Source organism: Oryx dammah, unplaced genomic scaffold (assembly GCF_014754425.2).
Source record: "Oryx dammah isolate SB20612 unplaced genomic scaffold, SCBI_Odam_1.1 HiC_scaffold_23, whole genome shotgun sequence".
Lineage (NCBI taxonomy): Eukaryota > Metazoa > Chordata > Mammalia > Artiodactyla > Bovidae > Oryx > Oryx dammah.
Genome location: NW_024070207.1, coordinates 36,921,550 through 36,944,055, shown reverse-complemented (window position 1 = coordinate 36,944,055; position 22,506 = coordinate 36,921,550). Strand labels below are relative to the sequence as shown.

Here is a 22,506-nt window from a genome sequence, read left to right as displayed (position 1 = left end):
GAAAGAACCCAGGACAATCTGATAGGAAGAGGCCTCCCAAAAACACTGAAATAAGAAGAAACAATGCTCTGCTGAAGATTTCTGTAGGCAAAGACCAAAGACACTACCGACTCAGCCTTCTGCAGTTTAACTCAAAGGCAACTTCAAGCAAAAGAGAAGAGCCTGCAAGGTGGATAGAACATGGCTTGGTCTTCCCCCCACCACCCAGGACCTGGAAAGTGAGAGGGTTCAATTACCGAGAAGAGTTAATGACTCCAGCAATCACAACGGAAGTATAAACTAAAAGTGAGGAATAAGAGAAATGAACAACTAGTGCCTGAAGCAAACTGTTTAGCACTTTAAACCTGTGCCAAGCTAATTGCATAAAAATGAGATTATGTACCTGTAACTTACATATACTGCATACAGTTTATACTCTAAGATTTCTTGGCTGTGGTAAAAATCGGCTGTATTCTTGAAAATGATTGCCCCAGCAATAGTTACTTTGGAGTGGAGAGTCATACAGAATTAAAGCAAAAGTTCTAAATCTCAAGGGCACATTCTTGGGAGAAGTGACCCCTCCTCCCGACTTTGAGCCTTGGGAGTGGAAAGTTATTATTTGCACAGTTACATTTATTGAGCAGTTAGTGTTTGGAAGGCTAAGAGCTTTTAATGGATTGACTCATTTATTCTTCAGAGGAGCTTTATGAGTTAGATACAGCTATTATGCCCAGCTTTACAAATAAGGGAATCGAGATCTAGCTGGCAAAGGGCAATGTTAGGACTGTCTGACTTTGACACCCAAATTCCTTCTGTAACACTAGCCTGTATTTGTTAGTCTGGAAAATACCCTAAAGCAAGTAACAATAGTTATAAAATGCTACAATTAATAATGCCTAGGGCAAGGTTATAAAGAAACAGATATGTTTCTGTGTTGGTCACACTGCATTCACAGGAAACGTGGATTACTGTGATCTCTTTGAAGGACAATTTGGTAATATTTATGAGAAGAATTTTAATGCAAGTACACTTTGTTTCCATTACTGAGCTACTGGAAATTCACCCTAAACATTAAACTGGCAAGAACACATGCAAGATGTTCAGTGCAAAGAACTAGAAGCAACCAGTATTGTTTAATAGGAACCTGGTTGACTAATTCATGGTTCAGCCATTTAAAAAAACTGAAGTGGGTCCATATGTTCTGAAATGGAAAAATCACCAAGATAAGTGGAAAAAGCAAGGTGCAGAATAGTGTGTGTAGTATGATTACTTTCGTAGTAAAAGAACACACATAGAAGATGGATTCATAGCTATACTAGCATATAAACATTTTGCCCCAAAAGGAAACACAAAAAGCCTTTAACAATAAATACTTTTGGAAAGAGTAACTGAATTACTATTTTTATGCCATTTGGAGATACTTGGACTTGTAAAGTTTTGTTTTCTTCTCCATGTTCACTGTTGTTTTTTTTTAAGAAAAACATTTTATTACATCTTGAAAAAAAACCTAATAGCTAGCATTTATTGAAGTTTCATATGAGCAAGGGACTGTGCTAAGCATTTTGCATATAATAATTCATTATAGTCTCACATTTAATGATTAGCTCCATTTTCGAGGTTACGCATTTGAGGCTCAGGTGAAATCACTTGCTTGAGGTCCCACAGCTAGGAAGTGGGGGAACTGCTATTTTAAATGCTTGGCCCCCTCAATTTGGAGCCCTTGGCTCTCAACTGCCAGGCTGTGCTCTTGTCACTAGTCTTTATATTCTCATTGCCTAATAAAAGTAAACTGGTGAACAACTGGAGTCTAATGAGATAATGTATGTGAAAATACTTTTCTAAGTATAGAGATGTTTGGAGAGGACAGGAGGAGCAGGAGGAGGGAGTTTAAATGGGGCAGGCCTGTCCACTGATCCCTAGACAGTTAGGATATTGGGTTTGGTTTGGTTTTGAGGAAAGGATGTTCGACAAATTTTTTTCTCCTTTAAAATATTATGAAATTATATTTATTCCTTTCCCCTCCCCAAGAATACCTGATTACTGTCTTAAAATTAAAATGACACATGGAAATGAAAATCATTTCACAATATCCTTCACTAATAATTAATGACTTTCAGGTTTTAATGGCTATATAACTATATGTTGCACCCACTCCCATATATTTTACACAAATGGGGCAACTACATATTTGTCCCTGGTGGCTCAGTGGTAAAGAATCTGCCTGCAATGCAGAAAGAGAAGGAGACGTGGGTTCAATCCCTGGGTTGGGAAGATCCCCTGGAGGAGGGCATGACAACCCACTCCAGGATTCTTGCCTGGAGAATCCCGTGGACAGAGGAGCCTGCTGGGCTACAAGTCCATAGAGTTGAAAAGAGTCAGACACAACAGAAGCAACTGAGCACACAGGTATTTGTTCAGTATCTTGCTTTTTCTTCATCCTTAGAATATATCTTGGCCATCTTTTCATATCAGCATTTACAAATATACTCTTCTTTTTAATAGCTGCACAGTATCCTATTTTTTGAGTGTATACACACATTATTTTTTAAATCATCTATTGAAGGATGTTTGTTACTTCCAATTGTTTACTTTCCTAAACACTGTAATGAATACCCTTCCTAAGAAAGTTTAGAAAGATCTTCGGGCTGTGTGACATTTGTCAACTCTGCAGTCGATGACAGCGACCCAAACAGACTGCACCGAAGGGAGAGGTATGTTTCATTGAGTAGAGAAACAAACAATTCTCTACAAAATACTGTAGCCACCAAGTTCAGAGATAGTAGAGTTGTCAACAGGTGAAGCCACATTAGCAAGAGGGGCACCCTGTTTTGACAGTTTAGTAACAGCAGAGACTTGAGGCAATTACTCAGCACTGATTGTGAGATCAGAAGAGGAATTTCCCTGTCACAAGCAGGGCTGGGGCAGGGCTGTGGGTCCCCCAGACTGTCTGGAAACAGACAAGGATGGGCAGCAGAGCTCCAAATCAGGCAACAGCACGTGTGAAAAAAAGCGGTGACTTATGAGGAAACTCATAATTCACAGACCAAACCTCTTCCAGCAGAGGGCAGTGCCTCAGATATCAGGCGGGACTCGGGCCAGCTGGAGCCAGAGCTGGAGACTTCGCGGGACAGATTACACCAGCTCTAGGCTGAGAAGAAACTGAACTGAACTGTCCTTTGGATACTGTAAGTGACATTGGGGAGTACTGGAGAGACACATCAGGACTTCACACTAATTTGCTTGTTTTCTAATATCTAACAACTGGGGCTTGGTAATCTCTTTTTATACAGTTGGGCCCTTAGGGCTTGCAAGGGGGATTTGAGGTCATTTTTAACTCCACTGGCTACTTACTCTTTCAGCTTTCTGTGTGCATGCCCGAGTCAAAAAGGGAGGGACGTGCCTAAAATATAACCTAGGCTTCTGACCCCGGGGCTCTGTGGATGTGACACAAAGTTTACAAATAGAAAGCAGAGGGAAAGATATGTAAGAAGTAACAATTTTATCTAAAAATAGAAACTTAGTGTGTTTAACCTTAGAGTCCTTTGAATTTCAAAGATTATGAAGAGGATGGTCATTAAAACAAAGTTTAACTTGGGAGAGCCAAGTTAAATTGCTGTGCCTTACAAGATAATGAAAAGAGTTAGTCTGCTGGCCTAAACAATTGCCAATCCACGCTTCCTTGCTGCGTAGCGGTTGGAATAAAAAAAGAGGCAAAACTGAGTTAGAGTACCTTAATAAAGTCTACTTCTAATCCTGTTGTTTTTTGAGCCTGGTGATAAAAAAGAAAGGAGCGACTCTGGCATTTGCTGGTGGAGACAAGGCAGATTTGCCAGGTGATAAAGTACCCTGTGTGTGTGTATGTGTTCAATTATTTGTCAGCACGGCTAAAGAAAACACACCACAGAGGAAATCAGAACCATTAGTGAAGTCGAAGGCTAGTTTGCACGCGTTCCTTCAAAAAATACCAAGTGGAAGGAAGACCAGCAAAGAGAATCCACTTTCTTGGCTGTTTTATTTTCTCTGCCGCTTCTAGTCCGGGGATGTTTGGCTTGTGCTCCGGGTCATCAGATCCGCCCCAGGCCGATCGAGTCTTCAGGCCGGGCTGGGGGCCCGCTGAGACGCGGAGGGGCTTCCGCGAGGTCGGGGTGGGACTATCCGCAGCATCAGCAACAGAAACAGCAGCTGCGGGCGGCCGAGCGGAAAAAGGAGACTCCGGAGGTCCCGAGAGAGGCCCTTTGCCAAGGCCATAGCCCCGACTCGAAACCGTCCCCGCCGTCTCGCCCAGCAGGGCGCGGCCCCAGCGCCACCCGGCTCGCCCCGGAGAGGTGGGACTTTCCCCACCGGAAGTGATCCTGTCCAGTCTCGGGGAACTGGGGCACCTCAACCAGTGTGTCAGGGAAACCCTTCCGGGTGTGTGCTGGGGGGGGGGGGGGGGGGGGGGGGTGAGAAAAAAAAGAGGTGGGTTCGCTTGGAGTCCCAGCGGCCGCCGCCGCCGCCGGACGGCCCCCGCCCCTTTCCCCTCTGCGAGCGGTAGCGCAGGGGAGGCGGTGAGACCGAGGAACCGGCCTCTCGCCATGGCCTTGGCGTGACAGAGTTGGCCGGGCGGGTGCGGACGGCAGGGTAAGCGGCGGCGGTGGCGGCCGGGTCCGGGTGGGAGCCGCAGGAGGCGGCCGGCCGGGCTGCCCGGCTGGGGCGGGGGTCAGGCTGGTAACGCGCGCCCTCTCCCCCCCTTCACAGGCCGGACGACACCCGCGGGAGCCGCGGCCCAGAGACCCGCCCGGGCGACAGCGACTGGAGCGGAGCCCACAGGCCCGGGCCGGCTCGGCGGCGCGAGCAGGAAGCGGGGTCCCTGGGCCCCTTTGTGTGAAGGGCGAAGGAGGGGTGCGGGGCAGCCCCCGGCCGCGGGCTCCTTGGACGCCTGTCTTCCCGCGGGGGTCCCCGTCGGTCCTGCGGCGTCCCCCCCTCCACTTCCCTTCGGGGGGCGCGTCTCGCCTCCCCCGCCCTCCTCCGGGCTGCTCAGGGCTCGCCCTTTCCCCACGCCCCCTGCCTGGGCTTCAGTTCCTATAGGAAGGGCATTACCATCCCATCCCCACCCACCCCGACACTTCGCTCTTTCCCCTCCCCCTCCTTTAACTTCCTCTTCTTCCCCCGTCGGGCCCTCGGCTCCTCTGCACTCTCCTCCCGGGTTCGCAGATTTCCGCCCACCTTCCGCCTCTCTGAGCAGCGCCGCAGCGAGCGGGGTGTTATTTTTCCCTCCCTTTGGTAGGAGTTGGTGAAGGTGAGACTCAATGAGGGAATACAAGGTAGTGGTGTTAGGGAGCGGAGGGGTTGGCAAATCCGCCCTGACTGTGCAGTTTGTCACTGGGACTTTCATTGAGAAATATGACCCCACCATTGAAGATTTCTACCGCAAAGAGATCGAAGTGGACTCTTCCCCCTCCGTGCTGGAAATTCTGGACACCGCAGGAACTGAGCAGTTTGCTTCCATGAGAGATCTCTACATCAAAAACGGCCAAGGTTTCATCCTGGTTTACAGTCTGGTTAATCAACAGTCTTTTCAGGTAACCAAACCAAGTCTTATAATTTGTAAGAAGGGGGTGTGGTAATCCTACATTTACTTCTGGTTTGCTTGCACCGTGCGTAAATGACTGTTTTGCTTTTGAAAGTTAGACATGGCGCATTTTTGAGGTTACTCCTGGCACGGAAAAGTATCCAGTTGTTTCTGTAGAGAGGACTAAAGTCGCAACCGTCAACAAATGTTTTAAAGTTATTTTTAAGTGAAAGAGAAGTGAAAAAAGAAATGTCAGCTTGTGTATGTTTAGCCTGGACTATAGCCTTCTGAAGTTGCTTGTTCAAGTCCACAAGCCTTCGTTAAGGTACTCAAGCAAACAACATTTAAAAGATAATCTCGGGCAAATAGAGCACTTTGTAAGGAAAATTATTTAGAGACGATTATCTGTTCCACAGATAAATTCCTCTGCGTCTGCTTCGCCCTCCCCCTTTTTGTTCTCACCTAAGTCTCTCAACCAGATTTCTAAATCTTAGGGCTACAAGATGATGAACTCAAGACCTGCCTTCTAGGTATTCTACTTACTTGGAGCGTGTGAAGGGAAGTTAGTAATTGAAAAGACTAGTATCTAAAATTAATAACAAACAAAAATCTAGAATGACTCTCTTTTTTTTCAGTTCAGCCAAATTGATTCTGATAACATTGACTAAAGTGGTTCTGGGAACACTGAACAAGTGTAGATTTTTAACCTCCCGGCTAGGTGGTGGTCCAGTGTCTCTGGAAAGATCTGTCGTGTCCTTCACTGGGACACAGACTGGAGGTTTAACATTATTTTAAGAGATGCAATAAATGTTGCTATTTATTCCTTGAAAATAAATAACCTCGTATTGACCCATTATATTGACCTTCATTGACTTAGGAAATGGATATTTTTTTCCTGCATTTAAAGGTATGCACTTAATGTTGCTTACTTAAGAGACATTAAGTGCTTTAGCCAAGCCATTGTGCTAATTTCACTTTTCTTAGTATTTTATCTTAAAATGAACTTTCCCAGTGACCTGATGTAGCAACTTCAGGGTTTTTTTTTTTTCTTTTAAAGATAAGTAATGGGTAAATTAATCAAAGTTGCTGTGACCAGACTAAAGTTCGTTTTATGCAGACTTAAATTCCAAAGCACAACTGTTATAAAAGCATTTTTCTCCAGAAAGTACCAATGTGCTAAAGGTGCTATTTGACAGACGTTTTCTTTCTACAGGATCCTTGGGACATTTGTTATTCTGTTAGCTTACTCTCTTCAGGCTGGCAGTCTTTTTAAGGGTTTTTCATAAGATATCCATTACAGCTACTTCTTTTATACACATACATAGGGAGTGAAAAACTGCCATTATTTCAGTAGAGACTTAAACTCTTTTAAGCCCAAATGCCATCAGTTTGGATTCTCAGCTGAACTTGTTTCTATAAGGAAACAGGGGAAAGAAGCTTAACGGAGAAGACTGAATTGATACGTGATCCAACAAAATTGTTGCAACTGTCAGCTGTATGTTTTTGTAAATTTTCAGTCCCTTCTTTTTCCTTCATCCTGCATGTAAATTCTGTGTGCTATAACTGTTAGGATTAAGCACATGTGTTATATTTAAGCCAAACTTTTCAAGTTAGTTACAAAAAAATTCAAGAAGTGCAATGTATTAGTAAATTACACTATACAATATTACATTGTCTTAAATCGATACTACCCTTTGAAAATTGACCCTCCTAGAGAACTGCTAAGGCTCTTATCTTTTGTAATTAGTTGTAATTACTTAGAAAAAGTAATATATACGAGAGAGGAAATTGACATAATATACCCGAACATAGGCAAAGGAAAATTTGACTTCTTCCGGCCCAAATCTGCCCCCATCCCTGGCATTGTCCCTCCCAGGAGCTGCTCACTAGTGTACAGTAACTTCTAATACTGAAGGGTATTTTAAGGATCAAGGCATACCATTACATTTAAAACGAAACACTGAAGTGTGTTTGGTCTTCTAGGCACAAGGCCGTGTTTTTCTTCCCACCTAAAACACTTTCTCTCAAGTGGTCTTGCTAAATGGCTAGGAATGCATAGATGCTGCAATCCTGTGCTGGGGTAACAGGTGTTACGAGGAGTGATGACAAGCTGGCAGGTTTAAGGACGTGGCCAAACACTCTTTTGGGTTCATCGTATTTGGGGATTTGCTTTTGAAATCCGTGTTGACTGAGGAAAAGAAGTGACTAAATGAGTCCTAAAGTTATTGTTCAACCTACATTTTATATTCTTGATAAATCCAGCAGGTAGGGCCTGTGGAAATTATCTATTCCTACTTCAACGGAGAAAGTGACATTTTCTCCATTTGGGTGTGTGGTTTTACTGTGGATTCAGCTTTCTCTACTCACTGAGGGATGACTTCTTGCGATATTGCAATATTTCTTTTATGGTTTTGCAAACAGCATAATTTTTTTCTTTCTCTTTGTGATTGTTTACATAGGATATCAAGCCAATGAGAGATCAGATTGTCAGAGTGAAGAGATATGAAAAAGTCCCACTGATCCTAGTAGGAAATAAAGTGGATCTGGAACCAGAAAGAGAGGTTATGTCTTCAGAAGGCAGAGCTCTGGCTCAAGAATGGGGCTGTCCTTTCATGGAGACATCGGCAAAAAGTAAATCAATGGTGGATGAACTTTTTGCTGAGATCGTCAGGCAAATGAACTATTCTTCCCTACCCGAGAAGCAAGATCAATGTTGTACAACTTGCGTTGTCCAGTAAAAAATAAAAAGATAACCTCAATCATGGCCATACCGAGCAGGTTAGTTGTTGATGGAACCTTATGTTTTTGATCAAGTATAACAAAGAGCTTAATATTAATCCACATGCTACCTTAAATTTCTTTATTTAAAAAAAAAAAACATTTCCGTTAGCACAAAATAATCAACATTCAATATAGATAATTGAAAAAGAGACAGGTCAGTAAAATGAAGGTAAGAAATTTTCTGTACTCCCAATACCAGGATTCGTTTTTTAAAGTGAGTTTGCTGTTCTCTCTCTGATCTGTAACATTCCTTTGGGGTGGGGTGAGTTAAAGGATAATTTTCCCTGTTTGGGTGATTTAGCATTCGAAGTGCATGGGAGAACATCCAGTAATAACTTGAGAAGATGTTTAGTTTTGTGTTTTCTGTGCTTTTCTATCACGAGCTGGAGAGCTGCTTTAATTGAAATTATCAATTTACTAATCACCCAAGTGCTAGATTTATCAGAATGATTATTTAATTAAGTTCATATGTCTGTTACACTCGAGGGACTTAAGTGACCTCTGATAATAACAAACTATAGTGCCACAGTGTACCTTGACTCATTATGAATAATATGGTCCAGATGAGAAACTGGTGAAATCATCTGCAGTGTGTTTAGAATGGACAATCCCAAGCCCAGGAAACATTTATATTCAGCTTAATAAATAATGGAGTTAATAAGAACAACGGCAAAATCTTCAAACCTCTCATTGGGCTAAATAACTTAATAAAAGTGTTTTTTAAATGAATGCATTTTTTGAAAAGTAAGGTTCTGTAAAACCGATCATTTAAAATAAGATAACTTTATTCATATCACAGTCTTTTAATCTAGATTGTAATTGGACAGATAGTCTCACTTAGGCAATAATACCTAGATAATAAGGTAAGACAACCAATATCCTGGATGACTGAGAAGCTGCAGAAAATGCCAGACTAGCCATACAATATCAGGAATGGAATTGATTGAGCCAAGACTGACCTCAAGTCTAAGAGGCAGTGTTGCAAATGGCAACAGCCATTTCACATCGCACAAATGATTCCTAATCAAAGGTCTGGCTTTATATGTGCTCCCTGGAGAAAAGACTAACGGTCCCTAATTTATTTTTTCAGACAAGATTTCCTGTCAGCTAGTGTCATCTTTGAAAATGAAGGATGACAACAGTGCTTTATTCAAAATGCTTTCACTCATCAACTTTTGAGCATACCAGAATGTGATGAAAACACATTTGTTGTCTTATACCTAGCTCCATCTGTTAGCATATAGTGTCACTCTGCAGACTGTAGCCCAGTGTACATTTTGTTGATAACATCATACTTGCAGTATAGTTTTTTGAGGCAGTATGTAGGTGATTGAGTCCAGTGTTCTTGTTTCCACAGTGTCTCTTCTTAAATCTCAAGCCAGCTTCAAGTCCGAACAAGTTGGGTGTGGTGGTGCATCTTTACCGTTACGCTCTACTTCTCTGACATTTTTAACCAGGCAAATAACATGTTGTATGCATTTAGTTTTATCATCTTTATAAAAAATTAAACAGCTCCCGCAAAACATTCCCAATTTTTCCCCCATAATTATTGCAGACAGCTATTGGAAGGAAACAATAAAATGGATTTCATACATGTGGAGGGCCACTGTCTTAGTCAAGTTGGCAAATGAATGATGTATAAAGCTATTTTTAAAGCTTTCTTATTCTGAGTTATTTCTGAGTTTATTTCATTTTGCAGCTTTTGTGATCTAAATTACTTTTAATCTGTTTGATTACCTACAGGAATTACTAAATAGACTTTTTTAATATCTCAAGCAAACTATGTTTATATTTGTTAACTAAAGTACTAAAATCAGAAAATAATAGTATCAATAATTGCTTCTTTTATAAAATTGAGTTAAGTTGCCTGGGTAGTTTTTGTTTGTTTTTTATAAGCAGAATACACAATTAAAGGTGTGAGCCTTGAAATAAAATATCTAATCAGCTGAATTTCTAAAAATGTTACAGGGTGTCCCCTGACCAAGATCTTTTAGAACAAAACACTATATACAGTGGAGTTTTTTGTTATCAAATATGATTGAACTGATGTGGTTAGGTATCTGTAATCAGAGGTCCATAAAGTTTGTTCTTGCTTACTATTTATTTTTTAAAAGTAGGTGATGGATTCTGAGTCCTGTAGCTTGAGTCACAGAGCTCTGAGGTCCATCAGTCCCAGATCTAGATTGAAGATAAAACTTTGACAAGTAAAGGTGATTTGAGAAATGTTTGTCCTTAATGTTTAGAAGAGAACCTTGTCCACATTAGAGATAGTAAGACTCAGATAAGTTAGAAGGACTCTGATTGTTGTAAATAGTTTTCTCATTAATTGAAAGGGAAAGTTTATTAATGCTCTAAGAATTACTTCTGATAATACCTCACATTTATTTCTTATCACCCTTCAATTGGAGTCACCAGTCTCTTGCCCAACACCTGTTTATCTGCATGTCCCCCAGGATGGTTTCCCCACCTTTCACCCTCCCATTGGCAGTAATCTTAGTGTAAGTTTGGAAGCAGTGCCAGATTCCTTACGTGCTACTTTCATGGCTGGTTTCCTTACTGACCTGAGGAGCCTGCCATCAAGTGCTTTGAAGGACTTCATTACTGTGATACAGTGTTGCAGCCTTATCTTGATTTTGTTAACTATATCATAGCTCCTTTCTATTGATGTAAAGAGTTGACATTTGGCTGTTGTGATATAGTGTTGTTGAGAATGATTAATGTTTTCTTAACAATCTCATAATACTATAACAGAAGTAAATCACAGTGCTTTGGGCGTTTAGGGAAAGGAGAGACCAAAGTTAGAGCAGGTTTCTCAACATTCAGGGCTCTTTGTTGTAGGAAGCATTGCATTCTGTGCATTGCAGAATGTTTAGCAGCATCCTTGGCCTCTACCTATCAGATGCCAGGAGTATTTCCTCCATCCCTTTGTTGTGATGAACAGAAATATTTCCAGACATCGCCAAGTATCTCCTGGAGGGCAAAATTGCCCTGGTTAAGAAGCACTGATTTAGAGGAACTGGGGAGTAGTAGCATTTGAGTTAGGCCTTGAAGAATGGGTAGGATTTGAGTAGATGGGGGAAGGGTAGAGGCAGTTTAGAAACAGAAAGAATGCCAAAAAGAAGCAAAATAATATCCTAAAAATATTCTGTTAATTCCCTGAAAAGTGGGAAGTAAAGTTATTCCTAAAATGTGAACTTTTGGTAAATACTGGCATATAGGGTTTGTTTTTTTTTAAGATTATTTTTTCAAGGATCCCTATATCTCAGTCCAGTATTGACAGAAGTTACTGTTTTGTTTTTTTTTAAAAAAAAAAAAACAGGAATATGAAAAGGTGTTCTTCACTATAGTTAGAAGGTCTCCTGCAGGATTTTATTGTATTTTTCTCTGTATTATGAACAGGTTCTCCCAACGAGAGTAAGTGGTGCATAAGAGTACCAAACACCAGGAATCAAACTGAAAGAACAAAGATCATTATTTATGTCAGCCTCAGTTCATTATATATGTCAGCCAGAAGAAAAAGGGAGATTCTTGATTCAAGACTAGCACATCATTTCACGTGGCAGCAGAATGCCCGGGATGTTAACAAAGGCTCCTGAAAGGCTGAACCATCTATGAATGTCATTTTAGTCTAGCTGGCCTTACTATTTCTAAGCACAGTGAAATCAATTAGCATTTCCAGCTGTTTAAAATAAAAAGTGTGTGGAATCAGAATTGTTTCAAATCTTTTTTCCACCTTTTAATTAGATATGACATTCTGGGGATTTAGCAGATGTGAGGGGGACATCATGAAAATTAAATTGTATACTTAAAATGCTGGCATTTTCATGTCCAAGTTAAGTATTAATCATACTAGTGAAACACCAGGGTGGAATTCTGTTGCTGAAGTTACAGTTTCAGATAGATACTTCCTCCCCCCGCCCCCCACATCTTGCATGTCACTTTAGAGAAAATACCTAAGCTTATCTAAATGCTTGTGTGTCATCCAGCTCACATAATGAGCCAAAATGGAGCCTGTGACATGGCAGCCTTTGGGTAGTGTGTACCCTATAGACCTGCAATGGACCTGGGGTAAAGGAGAGAAGAGAGTTGCCTCGTCCTTTCTGCCCTCTACTTCTCCCAGACCTTCACTGACCCCTACAGTGCTCATGGTTTGGGACTGTTCAGAGTGGATAGGTGCCTAGTTAGACCTGTTCTAGGAGTGGAGGTGTCTGGTGACTAGAATGACTGTATATCTGTTCCTGCTTTAATTGTTTCCTTTTAACCTCAAGATTAGGCTTTTATTGCAGAATGAAATGCATTTGAGCCATTCACTTTTACTCTTTTACCTCTCTAGCTTAGAATGAACCATCAGTAGAATTAACAAAAATTGCATCATGGAGTTGGAGAATTGCCACTGAGGAAGTATTCTAGCCATACTTCAGGAAAGATTCTCCTCGTGGGATTACTCATGGTGGAATTCTAAAATCCAGAAGATACTATCACCAAGAAAAACTTAAATCCTGTCAGCTGTTGGAAAAATTTATCCTACTAAAAACATACTCCCAAATTCCTTTGATTAGCCACAGTCTTAGGAATATCAGATTCAGAAAAAGCAATTTAGGGTTGAAGGGAACAGTCCCCTACCTGTTTAATTCAAAGTTAGCACCTGGGATCAGATCATTGGGCTCACACTGCTGCTTATTATCAGTGGGCATGGTCATATTATTTGAAATCTCAGAATTGAATTCATCATATTAATTTAAACTTAGAGATTTTAGGTCTAGGATGTAAGAAAAATAGTTTTTTCTTTCTACCTTGGGTTTACTGTAAACTTTTAGGGTGCATGTTCTCCTTAAAGCACAGGTCCCCTTCCATTTGCAGGTTCTATGTCATAGGTTCAGCTTCTGCTCTCTGTGTTTGACCCTAGTTCTCTCACTTCACCCCCTAATAAGCGTCATCAGTGTTACTCAAGTTACAGTGGAGAAACAAACAAGATATTTAACAGAAATATTAACTGTCAACAGAATTCTAGCCTAGTGCTTTGTTAATATAACTAATATTTAAATGGGATATGAACATGCCAAGTGAAAAATATGAAGCAAAATGTAGTTTTTAAAAAGTTCCTTTGGTTAAGTCCCCAGAATATCATATGTATAAAACTGGAAAAAATTAAAATTGATTATGATTACATATTTATTTTTGCTAAAAAATGGTAGTAAATACCACTGTATTTAGAAATGCTAAATCCAGCTAAGCTAAAAAGACACTCATAAACTGCTAAGCCTTTCAGGAGTCTTTGTTAACATCCCAGGCATTCTGCTGCCACGTGAAATGATGTGTTGGTCTTGAATCAAGAGTCTCCCTTTTTCTTCATGCTGACATAAATAATGATCTTTGTTCTTTCAGTTCTATGTTTGGTATTCTCGTGTACTGATTTACCCCACTTGGGAGACCCTATTTCATAATTTCCTCAGCAAAAGGTTTGGACTGTTTGGGATTTTTTTTTTCTTTTCTCTCTCTCTTTCATAACAAAATCTAATTAGAAAAAAGTGGAAAAGTGAAACCAGTTAAGCAAGAATTTGAGCAGAAGCCTCCAGAGTTCAGATTTGTTGCGTGTCTGGCTGGAAAGTTGAGAGTGAGGACAAGGATCACTTGTGTTCTATCTCACAAGCAGCAAGTTATACTTCTGCAGTGTGTCTAGATGTGATATCCTGAGAGTTAAAAAGTATGACTTTGACCAGCTGCCTTCAAAGCTTCTGGAATGTTTTTTAGATGAATGAGAGTTTTGGTACACTGGAAATTTTGTGTTCACAGTATGGTGCAGTAACGTTTGCATTCTGTGTACTTCTAATCTTAGAAGGACTGTCGTTTTTTGCTTAATGCATGGTTTTGCCTCAGGATTTATTACTGCAGAGCATTAAAATGTAGTACTCTCTTGAAAAGTAGTAGGTATTAATACTTTAATAGTACACCTTATATTAGTATTGTTGAATCTGACCTGGGATTTATTTGTGTCTCTTGATTTCACTGGAGTATTCTCATCCTATGGAATGTGGATAGACCAAATGTTAACCAGGTTTTTAGAGAGTGAGAAATATCACATATATCGCCTTTTACTTAATGTAGATTATGGTTAATAAGCTGATTTGTATTCTTAGTGTTTATTTTGGCTAGAAATAATTACTATTTCCTCAATTTTATTTCAGAGAATACCTGAATTATTAAATCATCCAAGTCTTCCCTATTTGAGACGTATTCATATTTGAAAATCCCCAACTCTTTGTAATTGCTTATTTTGAAAAGTGTGGATTAAAATTTATAGTCAACTTATTAATTCATATTAATTGAGGAAAGTCCAGTTTGAATTACTGAAAAATCCTCACAATGAATTACATATAGAATGAAATACTGTTGTGTTCAAATAGGTATAAAAATTCAAATGGGTCTAAAAATAAAAATATAAAGGTCTTTAATTTGGATATCAAAGACATAATCCTGTTCCTCTAGAAATTTAAACACAGTTGAGAAATGAAAAAATTACCTGACATTTGACCTATAAAGTGCTTTCACATAGTGCCTTATTCATTACCACAACCCTGTCAGGAAAGAATTTTATCCTTATTTTCATGATGAGGAAACTGGACTTTCCTAAGCTTAAATAACCAATGTCCTGATTAACAACTTCTTTTAATGCAAAAATTTTTTTGAACTTTTGCATATTATCAAGTTAGTTCATAATCACTATACATTTAATACTATTTCCCATTAAAAATATGAAAAGATCAAAGTAGAAGTAACATTTGCCACTTGTATGCTATTAAGATCTTTTAAACATATAAGAATTTAAATATTGTATACTTTATACAATGAAGTATGTATTTCATCCAATGCATTATTATAGTGTTGCTATAATTTACTGATTTATGAGGAACACAGTGAAGTTCCACTTTACGATTTTGGTACCACTTGTATGTGTATAGAGATCTGTTGTCAGTGTTCTCATTTTAAACTGTAATCTATATTTCCGCATTTTTATGATATTTTTATCTTAATTGCAGATAAAACTCAGAGGAAATTTGCACAGATGCTGCTTTGGAGAACTTTACAACCTGGGTTGCAGAACTGAGCCTTGGTAAACCTGTCTCTATTACAGCATGTTGCCATACATCTAATTAAGTGCATAAGGTCTTTGGCCTTCAAGATCCATTGACCTTAAACAGGAATGCTTAGCACGTTTACCATATGTTTAAAATCTGTTCTTTATCAATCAGTCCTTTTGTAGCTTTCTAAGTTCTTAATGATGGCTAATATGCAAGAATTAATTTTTAATATTTTAATTGATTTCTTTAATCAGTTTCTCAACTTGTATTTATTAAATACTCAAGCTCAGTATTACCTACTCAATGCCTTTTAAAAGAAAGTTATAATGGAGAAAAAAATTGAGCCTTAAACAAATGGTTACTTCTGTATATTACCTCGCGCCAGTGCTTCATTCTATTTGTAAAATCTTCCTCCTTTAAGTGATTGGTTAATACTTTCAGACTTTGTTTACGTGTGGCAGTGTTGTAAAAAGAAACTAAAGATCACATTTTACCTGTGTGGATGGACTATCCCTTTTCTTCAAGTGCAGTTTGTGATGTATTTTTGTGTTAACATGTTCTGAAACTTACGGTTGATATTTGAAATTGACTGTAGTGCATTTAGCTAAAGAGTTAAGCATTTGATTCCATTAGGTTTTCACATGTGTTAATCTCATTTACAGCATCAAATTGCAGCAGTAACATTTTCCTTTCTGTGAAGTTCTAAATTTAGTTATGACCTACTTAGCAATGCCTTTGAAAAGGGATATTGTATCCATGGTAAATTAATTGTATACCTAAACAGAGATAGCTCAGCTTCGCCTGTCAGGCTTGTAAGTGACATCTAGTAGACTTCTGCACATGTAAAATTAAATTCAAATAAAATCATATACACTTTGTAGTTCTTAATATTTGTCTTTCTGAATAATAGTTTAAAGCAATATTTGTTAAAGTTTTCTTGCACTATCACAATTGCTTTTTAGTTATTTCTCAAGAAGCATGTTTGTAGTAGAGACAAAAATCTGTGTAACAGGAGGGAAGATAGCGCCAAGTCTCTGGCCGTTTTTTTCCTTTGTTTGTTTTTGTTTATTCTTTTTGCAAATGTGCTTCTAATAGCCATTGCCTTCCATGTTGTTTACCTAATCAGCACATTTTGTCTGAATACTTGAACATTTAACAATAACACAGGTATAGAAACAGAAAGTAAACTTATAAAGAGTAATCTTGTGATTCAGTTCTAACATCATGACAATGAGCGCTTTTTCTAGCAATGATTTAAAAATTTTGTAAGTTTGACAGTATTTTGTTGTTGGGTTTTTACTTGGTTTTAGTTGTGTGCTTTTAATTTGCAGAAGTTAGTAACTGCAGCTCACCTACTGCACCAAAGTTCTCGATTTTAGGAGCCCAGCTTTAGTCATTTGAACATGCTTCTAAATAAAACAAAACAAAAAAACCAAAACCAGACTTTTGATCTATAATAATAGCTCAATAACTTTGTCAAGGAAAGCTCTAATATATGCAGTGATGGTTTTTGGAAGGGTGTGGCAATTTTAAATTTATATTGTGTGTGATGTTCAGATAAAGTGATATCTACATTCATGTGATTTATTGGTCAGTATGACCATTAATTATTGTGTAGAAATTAATTAAACTTTGTTTTCCTTTTTTAAAATCGTGTTGCATTTGATTCCTGATCGAATTCCCTCAAAGTGGACTCTTGATCTTAGATTTTGAATTTTATGGTGAGATTGTAAGGGTGGAGGCAATTGAAACTTAGTTTCTTATTTATAAACTGCTTGAAATGAATACCTGATTTAAGTTTGCACTTTAATACCAAACTTAAAACCAAAAGCTCAGTTCAAAGTAGGTTAAGTGATTGTGGTTCATTTTTATTAGCTTTTGTGAAATTCTAAAGGAATCAAATAATTCATGATGATTTAAGTTTTCTGCAGATGGATTTTTTTTTTAATACAGTGTTTCTTTCCTATGGATAGTTCTTGTTCTCTCACTCTCTTGCTCTGTCACTGACCTCAGCAGCAAATTTAACTTGAATTCACTTAGGATCACAGGAGTCAGGGGAAAGTGATTTAAAGGTGATTTCTCCAGCACATTTTAAGAAAAGGGACCAAAAGTTATTTTAGCTTCCTCAATAGATTGCATGTCAAGTTGCTTATTAGGATAATAAATTAAATGCAATATATGTCTCGTCTTTACTATGGCATCTGTTTAGGAGTTGTTCAAATCACTGCAGTAGGGCTCTGCAAATAAAATCATGTAACCTATTATCATGGATCTAATGTACTGTAACTTTATCAATGAAAGTTAAAAAATCTCGAATAACAAGTACAAACATTGAACAATGACCTATAAATATTTGTAAAAGTAAAATTTTTCCAATAGATTTCATTCTTGTCATTTTGTAAGACGACCCTGCAGTCCACATGTTTGTAACTTTTTTAATAAAATAGACATCTGTATTACTGAGGTTGGTTTCTTGAATTATTTGGTGTATCACTGCTTGTTATTTGATAACTTGTTAATCTTTTTCATAACTTTTGATAAAAAGTCATTACTTTTTATCAAAATTATAATGTGTATTGCAGTACATGTTTAAACAAGTTAAATGTCCGCCTGTGTTCTTAGTCACCATTCTGGCATATGTGGGAAAAAAACTGAGCTATATCCTTAAATGTAATATTTAATCAATTGAATAACTTATAAATAAATTAGAAATTCAAAATAATGGGTAAAAAAGAATAATGACATCCCATATGGAGAAAGTGGCCCAGCTGCAAATCTGTTGGCTGGGAATTGTCCATGTGTAGGAGATTCCAGACAGTATTGTGCATTATAATTAAATTCTGAAATAATGAGTTAAGAAAATCCAACACAATTATCACTTTGTTTTATCCAGTGAAAGGCTTTTGCCAATTACTTTTAATTCACTGCTTTACTCAATATTTTTAAATTGTTCAACTGAATAGTTGTTTTAATCTCAACTTTTTTAAAAGCCACAATGTTTTTTTCAAGTTGGACAGTTCTGTATGTCCAAATATATTATGAACTGGCTTTTTAAAAATTGTAATAATTGACAGATTTATATACCTGTGTCATAACATACAGAAGATATTTTATTGTTTATTACCATCGATTATCAGTCTTTAGTTGGGCTCTAAATACCCCATATATGTCATACTAGATGCTGTCAAGTCCAAAAGCCCATTTTTTTAAAAAGAAAGGCTCTCGTGACTTCAGGGCCCTCCCCCTTTTTTTTCTGCTGAAGGAGTAGCATCCCTCATCCAGCAAGGTTAACATTTTTAATTAAGTGAACAACAGAGGAGAGGATGGAACAGGGTAAATGCCTGATGACCAATATCAGTAGGGTACTCTTGTCACAGTCAGGTCACCTTTATGTCACCAACTTTTCTGCTCTTTTCATATACTTATCCAGGGAGAAGATTCATCCTTCAGGACATAACGGCTTGAAGTCAAGAGCCAAGGCTATAAGATTTCTCATTCAGATTTAAAACAGGGACAGTTTTTCTAGATTCCATATATATGCATTAATAGACAGTATTTGTTTTTCTGACTTACTCTGTATAACAGGCTCTAGATTCATCCACCTCACTAGAACTGACTCAAATGCATTCCTTTTTAGGGCTGAATAATATTCCATTGTATATATGTACCAGCAATCTAGAAAAATGGTACATACAATGAACCTATTTGCAGGGCAGGAATACAGTTGGAGACAAAGAGAAAGTACTTGTGGACACGATGGGGAAAGGAGAGGATGGGACAAATTGAGAGAGCAGCACTGAGATATACAATCATATGTAAAACAGATAGCTAGTGGGAAGCTGCTGTATAACACAGGGAGCTCAGCCTGGCACTCTGTGACAACCTAGAGGGGTGGTCTGACGTGGGCTGGAGGGAGGAGCAGGAGGGAGGGGAGATATGTATACATATGGCTGAGTCACGATGTTGAATGGCAGAAGCCAACACAACATTGTAAAACAATTATCCTCCAATTAAAAAAAAATGGGGACAGTTTTTCAGATAAGCTCCTACTTTCACATATATTTATCTCATTTGAACCTGACAACTATCTAGTGCTTTGAACATCATTGTCCCCAATTTGTTGATGAAACCAAAGCTCAGGAAAGTTGTGACTTAAGATCATGAAGGCAAAGAATTAAAATGTTGAGGAGGGTACTTTGGGACAAATTTTAAAATTAATTCATCATTGGGTAGAGTCAAATAGGTGCTATTAAAATCATAAAGCTCGTGGAAACAAAAGACACACAGTAAGAAATAACTGTTTTGAGTCAGAGTGACAGTTCATATATAACAAAATACTATGGGTCCTATTTAAAGGTAATGTGTTATATTGCTAAGAGTTTATGTAAGACATAAGCTATTTTCATTATAGCTATTTTTCTTTGGAAAGTCAATGTCTTAAATCAAGATTTGGCAGTCTTTGGCCGCCAGGCAGAATACAGCCCAGTTACCAGTGCCAAAAGAACTGTAGTTAGATTTAGCAGCTGTATCCTGAATCCATTGCAAAGCTGAGCTGTACCCTTTTTCTACCTAAACATAGATTTTGAATGGAGGATCAGAAGTGCAGCTGATCCCAGCCACATCCTTTGTCAGTAAATAGACCTACTTCTGGGTTTACAGGCATTACTGTCTATGGCCCAGGCTACCCCATTCACAAACTCAATGGTCCTGTCATTGTACAGGACCCATTCATGAGTTTTCTCCCATAAACTGTGAGCTCCTTGAAGGTAGGGCCTTGCCTAAGTCACTTCTTAAACTCTAGTGTATTATAGGTGCTCAATAAATATTTTATGAAATTACAGTCACGAAATCAGTATGGCAGATAGGTGTTCACTCGTCAGAAAATTATAACTCTTCCATTTCCTATTGGTCTTTTTTATTTATAGTAGGTAGTATGGGAAATACATTTTCTTCCCCCATCTTCCTTCATCCTCAGCAGCACTAAGGTGATTTTTTTTTTTGCTCATTTGTTTTGTTTTCTGTTTTTGTTCATGAGTGAAGTAATTGTTTCTAAACTCACCTTCAAGAGAAATATTTACCGTAAAGAGATGGCCCATGTATGCATACTGTAAATATGGACTGAAGAGCCTTGAGTTCTAAGATTAAATTCCCCAAGACTCTAGGGAGAAGAATACAATCAAGAAAGAGTGCTTGCTCATGCCTGGATTTCCTCTCCAATAGATTTCAAAGCCGATCCAGACCTTTCCCATACTCATTCTTAGGCTGGGAAAAGACTGGGTTCCCCAATCTTTCAAATATTTACCCTTAATGAGGCAATAATTCCTATTCTCCCTGCAAACCCTCAAGTGATTGCCCACCTACACCCCTACAGTCATCTCCTTGGCCTTTCCTTTAATCCTTGTCCCCATTTCCTTCATTGTACCTATCAGTTAACATGTACCCCACATAAACAACTCCTACTCTGTCCCCTTTTTCCATATGAATCTTATGATAGTTTTACAAATAATAAAACTAATGGAAATAAAGGTTTTTTACTCTGACTCTCTAAACTCCCAAGATTGAGTCTCCAAATCCTTAAACACCAATTTGTTGTTGTTCAGTCGCTCAGTCATGTCTGACTCTTTGTGACCCCATGGACTGCAATATGTCAGCCCTCCCTGTCCTTCACTATCTCCTGGAGTTTGCTCAAACTCATGTCCATTGAGTTGGTGAGCTATCTAACCATCTCATCCTCTGTCGCCCCCTTCTTCTTTTCTTGCCTTCAATCTTTTCTAGCACCAGGGTCTTTTCCAATGAGTTGGCTCTTCACATCAGGTGGCCAAAGTACTGGAGCTTCAGCTTCAGCATCAGTCCTTGCAATGAATATTCAGGAGTGATTTCCTTTAGGATTGATTGGTTTGATCTCCTTGCTGTCCAAGGGACTCTGAAGAGTCTTCTCCAGCACCACAGTTCAAAAGCATCAATTCTTTGGTGCTCAGCTTTCTTTATGGTCCAACTCTTACACCCATACATGACTACAGGAAAAACCATAGCTTTGACTATATAGACCTTTGTCTGCAAAGAGATGTCTCTGCCTTTTAATATTCTGTCTAGGTTTGTCATAGTCTTCCTTCCAAAGAGCAAGTGTCTTTTAAAATTTCATGGCTGCAGTCACCATTCGCAGTGATTTTGGATCCCCAGAAAATAAAATCTGTCACTGCTTCCACCTTTTCCGCTTCTATTCACACCAGTAATTGGAGACATCTTCTGGTTGGCCTTAAACCAATGTCAGGCTATTCCCCAAAGATCGGCTCCATGTATATGCTTCAATATCAGTGATCTCTGTGGTCTGCCATGTAATCAGAGACTCCCAGATGCCCCCAAAAGACCTCCGGGAATTGGCTCCTGGGGCTTGAGATACTTTTCCTCATGCTGTAAGCCTCAGGGAATGCCCCAGACTGACCAGTTTGAAGCTCCTACTAGCTGCTGTAAGCTTTAAAGTTTGGTAGGGAGATGCAAAGGAGGGAGGGGCTTAAGTTCATCTGAACTTTTTCTTGGACCTTGAAAATGGACAGGTAATGTCCACTTTCAAGAAATGTAAGGATCTCTGGGGGTTCTGGCTCTTCAGTAAATCTGAGTTTGGGGGTTCATTGTTTAAGAGGGAGCCCCCAGGAAGCCCTTATACCAATGGGCATGGTTTTCTCTGGATTCCTCTTTTGCACACCAGTTCCTCTTTTGAACACTTGTATGACTGCAGCCATGAAATTAAAAGACGCTTACTCCTTGGGAGAAAAGTTATGACCAACCTAGATAGCATATTCAAAAGCAGAGACGTTACTTTGCCGACTAAGGTCCGTCTAGTCAAGGCTATGGTTTTTCCAGTGGTCATGTATGGATGTGAGAGTTGGACTGTGAAGAAGGCTGAGCGCCGAAGATGATGCTTTTGAAGTGTGGTGTTGGAGAAGACTCTTGAGAGTCCCTTGGACTGCAAGGAGATCCAACCAGTCCATTCTGAAGGAGATCAACCCTGGGATTTCATTGGAGGGAATGATGCTAAAGCTGAAAGTCCAGTACTTTGGCCACCTCATGCGAAGAGTTGACTCATTGGAAAAGACTCTGATGCTGGGAGGGATTGGG

General features: G+C 39.0%; 1 protein-coding gene across 3 annotated transcripts; it reads left to right on the top strand.

Annotated features, from left to right (window-relative positions):
* Positions 1-4,416: 4,416 nt before the first annotated feature.
* RAP2C (RAP2C, member of RAS oncogene family) lies at positions 4,417-17,853 on the top strand. Of its 3 annotated transcripts, none has more exons than XM_040265264.1 (4): positions 4,417-4,599; positions 4,717-5,540; positions 7,990-8,308; positions 15,349-17,853. In XM_040265264.1, the coding sequence occupies exons 2-3, from the start codon at positions 5,268-5,270 to the stop codon at positions 8,266-8,268; spliced, it is 552 nt and encodes a 183-aa protein (XP_040121198.1). In that variant the 5' UTR covers positions 4,417-4,599; positions 4,717-5,267; the 3' UTR covers positions 8,269-8,308; positions 15,349-17,853. The 3 variants fall into 3 exon arrangements, with proteins under 3 accessions (XP_040121198.1, XP_040121199.1, XP_040121200.1); XM_040265265.1 differs by lacking the exon at positions 15,349-17,853 and adding an exon at positions 11,711-12,022; XM_040265266.1 differs by lacking the exon at positions 15,349-17,853 and adding an exon at positions 9,669-9,905.
* Positions 17,854-22,506: the final 4,653 nt, after the last annotated feature.

What these genes read in the sequence shown, in the direction of transcription:
- RAP2C (XM_040265264.1), top strand. Translation starts at nt 5,268, where the DNA reads ATGAGGGAATACAAGGTAGTGGTGTTAGGGAGCGGAGGGGTTGGCAAA. An exon ending in TTAATCAACAGTCTTTTCAG is followed by an intron (nt 5,541 to 7,989) that starts GTAACCAAACCA and finishes TTGTTTACATAG; the next exon opens with GATATCAAGCCAATGAGAGA.